This window comes from Oreochromis niloticus, linkage group LG17 (assembly GCF_001858045.2).
Source record: "Oreochromis niloticus isolate F11D_XX linkage group LG17, O_niloticus_UMD_NMBU, whole genome shotgun sequence".
NCBI classification, from domain to species: Eukaryota; Metazoa; Chordata; class Actinopteri; order Cichliformes; family Cichlidae; genus Oreochromis; species Oreochromis niloticus.
Window position 1 is genome coordinate 21,372,214 of NC_031981.2, and position 11,351 is coordinate 21,383,564.

Below are 11,351 nucleotides of genomic sequence, written 5' to 3' on the forward strand. Positions count from 1 at the left end.
GTGACTTTTAACCATCAAAATGTTAGACCTAAAAAATTAATCAATTTGATGAAGTCATGGCTCAGACATCATAACAGGCCTCTGGATACTTACATGGAAATCTATCTACACATGAGCTTAAACAGCCAGAAAGAAATAGAAATGACTGTGAACTCTACTTCTGTTTGTAGCTCATCTTCTGTCTCGATATTTGCATGTTTCTGTTCATAGAGATTACTAAACTGAATGCACTGAATGACAGACAATTAATCACAACAACAGTCATTTCAAGGCACTTTACATTCTAAGCTGGAGACTCTACAGTAATAGAGAGAAAACCCCAACAATCAGATGACCTTCTATGAGCAAGCACTCGGTGACAGTGGGAAGGAAAAACTTTTAAACTTTTAACAGGAAGAAACCTCGGGCAGAAGCAGGCTCAGGGAGGGGCGACCATCTGAACAACCGGTTGAGCTTTAAGGGAAGCAGAGACAGGACAAAAACACACTGTGGGAGAAAGAGCCAGCGATGATTAATTATTATTTATTATTAATAATTAAATGCAGTAGTGGTGTGGAAAGAGCTGAGTGTCTGTGCTGCTGACTCTGGAAACAAAGACAGGTAATAAAGCACACATTGTTCTTGTGCATAATCCCAATCCTGCACGCAGCCTTCCACCCTCAAGGGAATCGACTTTACAGATTCTCTTTTATCACCTTTTATTTTTGTAAGTCGTCGATGTTTACATCAGAAAAATCAAACATGGCAAAAACAAGAGACCCACAAGAAAAAGTAGAACAAAAGATTCCCTTTCTAAATATTTAAAACGCTGTTTTTTGTTTTTTACATCAACAGTGCTCAGTTTTCAAACAGTAATAATGTGGCCAGAGAGGAAATGTGCTTTTCTTTTAACTACACGTAATGGTGCCGAGATGAAAGAACGCGGGAACATTCACCAGCAGATGGCATTTCAAAGATTTATAGATTTCTTTTTCGTGTGTGTGTGTGTGTGTGTGTGTGTGTGTGTGTGTGTGTGTGTGTGTGTGTGTGTGTGTGTGTGTGTGTGTGTGTGCAAAAACTATGAGTGGATTAAGATCAAGGAGTCCACACTGTTTAAAAAAAAATTTGCTTTACCAAAAAAACCACAATGATTGTTACCGGCTGCAGCTTTTTTCAAAGCGACTTCAGGCCAAAATGAGTTGTTGGCATGTGTGAGTTTTCTTTTGAATCCATGCTTGAATGCCACTGACTGCATAACCCTCATTTTCTTCTTAAAAATGGGAGGAGCTTTTTTTCCCTAAAACATTTTATAAAAGTTCTAAAGTTTTAGCAAGACTTTTAAAAATAAAAATAAGATAAAAGTATTGGAAATATATATATATAGAAAACACATTTAAACCTCAGTATTTAAACTTTGAATCCAAATAATTAAACTTTTAATTCTTAGTAGTGCTGTTTGTACCAGGTCTCTTTTGGAGAGATTTGAGCTTCACTTTCACATCCCTTTTCTTTTTTCATGTGATGAACCTCTGAACTCTTAACATGTGACGAAAATAATGATTTCTGATAAAACTTGATTCTAAATGAAAGCCATATGTCAAATCTTGGAAAATAGAAAACATTTCTTAACTTGAAAGCAAGAACATATAAGATAAATAAACAGTAGCATAAGAACAATGTTTATGTATCAAAAAAGTTGTGGCATTTTTCAGGCTCCTTAAAAAAAAATAATCATGTTTTCACTGCTCTTAAAGGAGCCACAAGTCAGAACTCCTTACAGAGCTGTAAGGCACTTTGGACACAAACCTCAAACTCAATATTTCACGTTAAAATTCAAGAAAAACAAAACTAACAGGACTGCTGGAACTTCCTGCTAGCAATAAAGGAAGTGTGCATCGTTCTGTGTCTAATATGGTGGAGGGTTGTACAGCTCCTCGTATTTTGGTGGCGATGTGGAGAAGACGGTGGAAACTGTGAGCAGGATGGGGGGCCTGTTGGGGTGACGCATCTGGTGGATCATGACCGACGACAGAATCATGCCGAGCAGCTGCAGGGGACACAGAAAGGAGAGTTAAAAATCAGCTGCTCTGCAGGCTTAAAAATGTTAAATTGATGACAAGGAAATTCAACTTCAGTTTTCTTTATATAGCACCAAATCACAACAACAGTCTCCTCAGGGTTTTTCATGTTGTCAGCTAAAGGCCCAACAATAATACAAAGAATCAGATCACTCTCTACGAGCAAGAACTTGGAGACTGTAGAAAGAAAAAGGTCTCGAATTTAAAGGTAAATGAGAACTGAACTCAGAAAAGATTTTCAGCTAAAATAGATTCTGGTTCCACATACTGTTAATGAGAAATATCAGACTTAACACACAATGAAACAATTCTATTTTTACATCAAAATAATCATATTTATCTTTTTTATCTATCTGGGACTTGGTGAAAGTTCATTCTCTGACTAACACAAAGATTTCCTTCAAAGGTTTCTCTTTGCTTTTATTTGATTCGTTCTTCAAACAAGATTTGATGAACTACTGAGTTTGGCTTCTGTGCCTGAGATAACGATATGATATTTTATGTTCCTGCAGAGACCTGGATTGGTACACATAATTACTACTTGTACCTTAGTCATGGGTCCTACAGTGTTTTATTGTTTTGCGGGTCTTGCAGGTGACTCCATAATATGACTCCCATTCCAGAAAGTACAGGGTACTTACTGTGTACTTGTCCCATTGTTTCCTGCAAAAACCTGACTTGCTGCCTGCAAATAGCATGCAAGTACAGGGTACTTGCACCTTATTGGCAGGCCGTGTTATAAAGTGCTACCAAAAACTGAACAACTTAATGTGTTATACACCCAATGACCTCATTATTTGAAACTTTTCTATGTTTACTATGAGCGGCCACCTCAGGAACAGGAATTCCAGGTGTATTTGGTTAAAATGAAACCGAACTGAGAACATTTTATTGAACTCATTTAAACTAAAAAAAAAAAGTTTTGACTGAAATTTAATCACAGAAATGTTTCTTTTTACTGTCACAGATCAAATGCTGATCTTCTGGAGCATGTGGCATTTTCAAGTCTTTGAAACATGATTTTAGGACTTTTAAAGAGAAAGTTTTGGCTATTATTTTGTAAATCAAAAATAGCAATGACTGATGTAAACTTGACACTCCCCATCAAGACAAAAGCTAAATGACTGGCCATTTGTTTTTTCAGTTTTAAAGGATCATTACAGATCACATGGTAAATGACTTGCATCTATATAACGCATCATAAGTCTTACCTAAACATCAAAGCACTTTAGACAAACCACATCCTGCAATTTCACCATATTTAAAAACTAAAAAACAAAAACAAACCACCCGCTACTCTGAATACTTTACTGCTATATTAAACTACTTTCTTAAAAATTATATTGAATCAGATTTTTTTGAGTGCTGCCATTAGTAACTGAAACAGGACATTTACTCTGTGGAAACCTTGTCTTTAAATAGCTAACAATACTCACTGCCAGAATAGCCAGAGTGAAGACGACTCCGAGTACGATGTCAAAAGCCAGCAGGAAGTAGTGCATTATTATGGGGAAGCAGGTCTAAACACGGAAAAGAAATAAAGTTAGAGTTATAGTTTCTGTCAATCAGCTGATGAAATCAAGAAACTTTTTCAAAATGAAGCCGAGTCACTCACTTGGGTGTAGACGGATGTTGATCTCTCCATTAAATACTGGAAAGACAGAAAAATTAAAAGATATTACTAACCGAGATACATTTAATAGAGAAGTTTTAATAGTGAAGCTGTGTGTGTTGATACTCACTCTGTAGCCAACAGTCTGACACTTGCCCTCTTCCTCCTCCTCCAGGTTGCACTTACAGGATTCAGGAATGTTCTTCCAGTCATTGTAGCTGAACAGACCACAGCAGTGAAACTAGAATAAACCAGAAGAAACAGGAGGGTTATAGTTGAGTGGCACAGATGAGATGGAGAACAATTCTTTGAAAAGTGTGAGAGAGTGTTAAAAGACACTGTCCAGGACATTTCCTTCTCCTGCTGTTATAAATAACTGTAATCGATACAATCCATATAATCCAGTCTATGTAATCTGGTCTGTTGGACAGCTCTGGAAAAAGTGAAGGGGGCAGAAATTCTGGACTTTTCATTGTCATGATAAAGACTCTCCTCTGTGGTCATTCATATTTTTCACCATCTACAGAAATCTCAGTTAAAAAAGAAAATGTATAAATCTATAACCAGCCGAGATGTGTTCATGAAACTGCACATCTGTATCTTACAGTGAGACAGAGATAAAATGTGTCATTAAACTTCTTTAGACTGACAGAAAGGATAGTTTCTTCAGATCAAAGCTTGCTATATGTTGACCTCAATGCAAAAATATGTTTGGCACCTCTCATTTACATTGTGCCGCAAGAGAGGAAGTTGAAACTTCTGCTTTTTACCGAGTTTCAAAGTAGAGCTGTGGTTTTGATTCTAAAGGGAAGTCAGATACACATATCATTGTCACGGTCCTGGGTCTGTGACCCAGTGTTTTCTGTTTTCTTGTTAATCTTTGATTTCATTATGCATCTTTGTTTATTGTTACGTTTTGGTTCTGTGTTATAATGTACCTCTAAGTTCCGTCTATGTGTTTCCTGTTTTGTTGTGAAGGTCCGTGTCTCAGGTCAGTGTGTTTAGTTTGCGTTTCCTCTGTCTCCTCATGTCTGATTACTGCCAGCTGTGCCCTCCTTCTGTGTCTCATTCCCTCGTTATCCCTCTGTGTCTTTAAGCCTCATGTCTGCCTCGGTTGGTTGTTGGTTCGTCTGCGTAATCTCCAGCCGTCATTCTGTGTATTTCCCTGAGTCTCCCTGCATCGCTGTTTCTGGTTTGTTTCTGTTAGTTTTTCCCAGTTCAGGTTATTCTTAGGTTTTGGTTCATGCCCGTTACGTTCCTGTTTGTTTTACCATATCAATAAAGCTCGCTCACATCAGAAGCTGCCTGCATCTGGGGTCCTACTTTTAACCTCCACTCGTCTACCACTGCAGACGTGACAATCAGTCCTTCTAGTGTAAAAAGTTTAAAGATTCAGTTACACTGTTTCATGTGTTACTTTTAACAGGACAGTAAAATAAAGGAACACAGTTTACTGCCTTGGTAAAAGCATTTCCTGGCTCCTCACTTTGCATATCTTGATTTGCATTTCTCTTTGAGACTGCATCTGACAGCTGGCCAGCCAATAAGCAGCCTGAACTCAACTGGGGGCCCTGTGTGGAATTACAGGAATGGAAAAACTGGTCTGACAACAAATGTTTGTGAGATGAAAAGTCAACGGCTGCAATCTGAATGTAGCAAGCAAGAGGAAGCTCTTTTGTCAAAGCAACCAACCATGACTTTTCATACTTGGCAGTTAGTGCGCGGCTACACGGTGTCTTCATGAGTAACACAGTCACGTAAACAAATTTCAGGTTCGATACTGATACTGAAGAAAATACACAACATAAGGAAAAAAAATGACAGAATGAAAAGGCACAGTTCTTATTTTATGTTTTAAATAAATGTTCAAACACTTCGACTCTTTGGCTCCTCATCAAACACAGCTGGTATGTTAGGCTGTCACAGTTTCTGGTTGCTGGTACTTACTTTACTTCCTTTTGCTTCAATATGGGAAACAAACTTTATAATTATGCTTTGCTGTTAAATTAACACCATCTATTTATCTATCAAAACTGAACAGACCACAGGAGTGAAACTAAAAACCCCCCAGAAGAAACAGGAGGGTTACTGTTGACTGGCACAGATGAGATGGAGAACAGGATTGGCAGTCCTGACTGATGACAATACCCCAAAGTCAAACGATAACCTTTTATTATTAGCCATCGCTTTTACACACTACCTTAACGATAGCCGCACTAGCTACCTATTAGGTTAACTGCTAATAGCTAAAGTAGTTAAAGCTAATGCTAATGTTTAATACTTCAGCTTAAAAATGCTGACCTGACAAAATTCCGCAGAAACATCAGGTTGTCAGCTTCACCAAGTTGGTTGTGCTGCTGTTATTTTTTTAATTTTAGTATTATTTAGTATTCACGATTCTGATTGTTTTCCCTTCTCAACAACCCTTCTCCCAGTTTTGGCACTGAAGGGTAGCATCAAGTTTTAGTTTCGTGGAAATCCCAACCCAGCACACAATTTTTACCTTTAATGGCACTCAGCTGGTTTGGATGTAAGAATAAACCATTAAATTGAAAAAAAAAAGAAAAGATAAATCCACAAAGTACATGAAGTATAAGACACAAGGCGCAGCTGAATATCTCACAGTTTTCTGGAGGTTGTCAGCCATGTTCTTCACATCCTCTGAGTGTTCATCCAAAGGCAGATAGTTCCGGAACTTATCCTCCATCATACCTTCAACCTGCAAACAAAATCGTCATCCATATTACATATCACTTTTTATCACTTTTTTTTAGCCAGTGATTATTTTGATACATAAAGTGACTAAAAGGGTTTAAAGCAGAGACATTTGTGCAAAAAGAATTGAAGTACTGAAATATTTTAATATTACAGTTTAATCTAGACCTCATTAAATTCTTTAAGGAACAGTTTAAATAAGATGAAAACCATCCAAAGCTTGAGAAGATTAAACTGATGAAACTCAGCTTTACGTCACTTTTAGGCCCCATTTATAGTAATTTCACTAAAAACTATGTCGACATTTGGATTATTAAACTATGTTATTTGTCAGTGCTGTTGTAACGCTGTAGTTTGCAAGTACTTTTCCTTGAAAAACAAAGCTACACACACTCTGTAGAGCTGGTGTGGCAACCAGACACTCACGCGATTGCAGTCCGTGAAAATGTGGTTATTTCGGCTTTCTCAGAGGAAGCTGAAATTCCACTATGTCTTTAACCACAGTGAACTCTTATACTTTCAACTGATGAAGTTGTTAGTTAGGTTATCATCTACAGTATTTTACTGAAGTTAAACACGGTCATTAAATATATATTTATTTTAACAACCTTCCACCTTACCTACATATACCAGGTACAATAAAACCAGGTACAATAAAACCATGTAAACCGAATACTTGATTAAACTTCTCTGCTGCTGCTGTCAGCTCATGTAAACCTCTTTACATGTACCAGACACTGGTGAATCTCTTTAGGGCTGGGGACAAGCTTAGTGTTCAGTTCTATCAACCCCTTTGCATCAAATTTTTATCTATTTGGCACAACATATGGGACATTTTTGCATGGAAAGCACTCTGAAAATGCTCTACTTTCTGAAACTACGCAACACAACAACTGCCAATAAATGAATTACTGGAAATTTGATGGCTTTTAATTATGTTTACTATTTAGCTTCATCATGTTCGCAGCATAAATAAAGCAGTGCCTGTATTTACATTTCCTATCATTAGACTCCAAAGCAGGGCCTTTACCTGTGGACGCATGACGGCGACTGGGACTGCATATCTGAACATCACCAGACATCCAAGGACCATACACACCAGGAACTGCGGGGAAGAACAAGAAAACACTGAATCTTATGTATTTGGGGATTACTGACATTTGTCAACCCTGACCAGTTTCACTGTGAGGAAGAAGAAAAAAAGATCATTTGACTCTCTTCAGTAAATCATAGAATATTTCTAAGATGGTGTAACTCAGGTTAGTTTTGTAACATGTAAAAAGGAAGCAATTTTTCTTCTTTCACAACTGTGCATGTGATCTACTTCAAACTTTGTGGCTGTATAAAGCTTTTCAACTGTTCTCATTTTACCTAAAAGCGGTTTGCACTTTAACAGCAGTGCCTCCAGAACATGTTTTTTGCTCCAGTGTGCTCTGCACAGCAAGTCTATACTCACAGGGGGACACTTCCTGAAACAGTGATCTGTGTGTGTGTTAGTTTTACTCATTGGGGTCATATTGGGTACAAACTGCAGTCTTTGGGGCTTAAAAATTAAGGGCTGAAGTATCAAAAGTTACAGTACTTGCCCACCTAAGGATGCCCACCTAAGGCTCCAGCAGTAAGTGACATTTGGAGTTTTTATTTTGAAGTTAGAGTATCCCAGAAGTTCAGGTAATCTTTGTACTCACCACAATCAGGGCAACTCTGCTCTCCTTGTGGGCTCCGTAGGCTCCCAGGATAGCCAGCACCATGATGATGGCGCCCACGATATAGAGGCCGAACAGGCCATTGACCCGACCCTCCAGCTACGGCCAAAAACAGTAAATAAAAGTCAGATACAGTTTCAGAGTCTCACCCATGAGTTAAACCTGTGTTTCAACAGCTTTGCTCTCACATTTCCTCCTTCTTGAAAGCTGGTGGAGAACTGAGCCAGCAGAGTGAGGCTGATGATGACGCCGCCAACAATCTAAATACAAAATAAAACTGACTGGTTAGAACTTTATGGACCACGACAACCGAAACAGCTTTGAACCCAAACTTTAAACAATAAAACAGTAGTTAGAACAGCAGTTTAGTTTTTCAAAAGTCTAAGTACAGCATTAAATTATTGATTATTTGATGAATAAAAAGACACCGATTCATTATTTTGATTTATTTATGCATCACTGTTGTGCTAAGGCTCAGGCTCAGGTTCAGCCTCAGGCTTGGGTTCCTTCTTTGTGCAGGTATGAACAGGTATGTACATTCTGTTTGGATAAAGTCATCCAGTGCACTCCACAGATGTGTTATAATACAGCGACATGAACAAAAAGATAAAAACGAAAGAATTCACAAAGCTTAAAAACCGCCCAGAAAAACAGGAAACTAGGTCATAGCTTAGAGCTGCTCAAATAATGAGCAGCTATTTTGAAATACAGGTAACCACAGCCTAGCTAACGATCAGCTAGCCTACTTCCAAACACATAAAGACTGAGCTGTAAGCTAATGGTGACTGGTCGAGAAACAGAACTGAAACCAGTGAAACAAAGTCCACCAACCCCGAGCGAAACAGTGACGCATCTGACATTCCAGCTTCCAACATTCTTAGCTTCTCTATTTTTTTTATGCATTTTTATATTTTTTGTGTGTGTGTGTTTTTTAGCCTTTCAATTGATGACTTTTTACATTTATTTAACCCGTGATGTCATGTACCCCCGCAACTCTAAAGAACAAATTAAGCATGTTGACCGATGACGAACGCACCGCATAAACGGAAACAGTGAATAAAGTTTTTAAAGGAAGCAGATTTTCAACACATTTCTATGTGCCTTCGGAGAACCTCGGGACAATGACTATGCACTTTTCCCCCATCCAGACATGATGAACGGGAGAGTACATTAATAAAAAATGAAATAAAATAGAAAAACTAATAACAAACCTATTGATTAGTTTTATTACTTTACTATTTTATACTTTTTTGTTTGAAACCAAGTAAAATGTGAAAAAGCGGACAAACTCCACCTGTTTTCCCTGAAGAAGGGCTGCTGAGTGCAACATCTGTGTGCTGACAGCTATATGTGAACTTTAATATTTTTTTTTAAGTGCGCAGTGCTCCACGCGGCACTGCGCACTTTAAATTACTGCTGGGACCAAACACGTTTCAGCTGCTGTTTGAAGATCAACTCACCGCGAAGAAGATATTGAAGATGGTGAAGGTTCGTTTAAGGCAGGTGTTGATTTGAGCCATATTTGCAGCTGGAAAGGGGAAGAACACTTTTGAAGAAAACAGTTCTGTTTGTGGAGACCGCAGGAGAGCCGACTGCTGCGGAGAAAGTGAGAGAAGATGGGCGGGGTGAGCTGCTTTTAAACGACCCCAGACGACAGCGGGCGGGAGTTCCTGTAAACCACGGAGCTGCCGGTAGATGATACTTAACAGGAGGAGTCCGGGGCATTCCGGTGTTTGCCAAGACGGTTCGGATTTAAACTGCTGTAAAGACTTGATAAGATGCGAAGATCAAATATATCCCGCATAAATCATATCAAGTCATATTGAGCCACAAACAACATTTCTATCACAAGCTAGTAACTTTTAAATAACCTTTATTTATTTATTTATTCATTGATTCACAAATGTCTCTATAAAGAGCGAGCTGTAATATAAAAATGATTCTATAAAGATATATACTATATCACTGCCATCTGGTGGGGAAAATGGAAAGCAAACATTGTCTGTGTTTTACCTGATGGGGTTCAATGTTGCTGTTGAGGGGCTGCTGCTGCTCCTGCTGCTGCTCCTGCTGGAGGGCAGGGCTGTGTTGATCTGACACTGTAGACATTAAAAAGTCCATAGGAGAGATGGTAGCTGATTAAAGAAGTGTTATGAGATAATAATAAAATGCAAAGATTGGGGACAGCGCTTGGAACCATAAGGCAACAGATTAAAAAGAACTGTGAGAAATAAACTAGGCTCTTCCTGTGAATCACACTCTTCCTTCTTCCATCTCCTCATCTTATCTATCACTCTCCACTTGCTGTCCACCTGAGAGCAAGGCACAATTTGCTATTGCATTAATCTATTATTTAATTATCCACACTTAACAACTCTTGCACCTAATCCATAATAAAGTAATGATAGGAAATGGGGGACACTCCCATAGGGCTTCAAATCTGGGACTCTCCCCCATTTGCTCTTGGAACTGAAGAAGCTTCTCGGATGAGAGTCGAAACGTCTTCAAGAAAACTAACGAAGTCCAGATGTTTTCTTAGCTCATTAGACGATAGAAAATGTTATAGAACCAAAAGATTGCATTTGTGTTTGTTATTGTTTTTATACTTGATTACCTCTGCAATGCAACAACCATTGCATGTGTGTATTATTACCTGTGCTATTTTTAATCCAGCTGGTGAGGGATCCACTGCCTCACTGTTTCCCCCTCACGTCCTTACAGGGCATGTCTGGACAACACACACACACACACACACACACACACACACACACACAGTGACATTTTATACCTTCTCCAGAATACTGTATATACTAGAGATGGACGTAAATTACTGGATCGGATATCGGAGAGAAATAAAAAAAAAATGTAATCCGATCCATTAAATATCAAAAAAGCACCTCACAAAACTTGCGACATGACGTAACTCGGCTCATAACCGTAGCAAATCGGAGCAGTATCCATCACGTGATAGAGCGGCTGTGTGTATTTGTAGCCTTGCTAGCAATCCGGCATTTCATCTCCGAGGAAGTTATCCCAGAGAGAAGTAAAGCAAGAGTGTAAGTTCATCTCTGAATGTTTGTAAAGCATACCCACCTTAAGCTTAACAACCGATATATGGAGCGACTGCCTCTTCTCGCTCCAACTTATTAATGATCAGCTGATCGGCTTTTCTGTCGCGAGTCCGTCTCTCTTGTTTGTTTTTGGCCCACTTTGCACCAGAAAGAGGAAATCAGCAGCTGAACAACAGCAGCACGTTTAACC

At 38.7% G+C, this 11,351-nt stretch overlaps 1 protein-coding gene across 1 annotated transcript; it reads right to left on the reverse strand.

Annotated features, from left to right (window-relative positions):
- Nucleotides 1–684: 684 nt before the first annotated feature.
- On the reverse strand, nucleotides 685–9,714 carry LOC100693038 (tetraspanin-8). The gene is made up of 9 exons (XM_005463465.3): nucleotides 9,551–9,714; nucleotides 8,279–8,350; nucleotides 8,073–8,189; nucleotides 7,415–7,489; nucleotides 6,293–6,388; nucleotides 3,800–3,910; nucleotides 3,673–3,708; nucleotides 3,494–3,577; nucleotides 685–2,026 (listed from the first exon to the last, which is right to left on the reverse strand). The coding sequence occupies exons 1-9, from the start codon at nucleotides 9,608–9,610 to the stop codon at nucleotides 1,886–1,888; spliced, it is 792 nt and encodes a 263-aa protein (XP_005463522.1). The 5' UTR covers nucleotides 9,611–9,714; the 3' UTR covers nucleotides 685–1,885.
- Nucleotides 9,715–11,351: the final 1,637 nt, after the last annotated feature.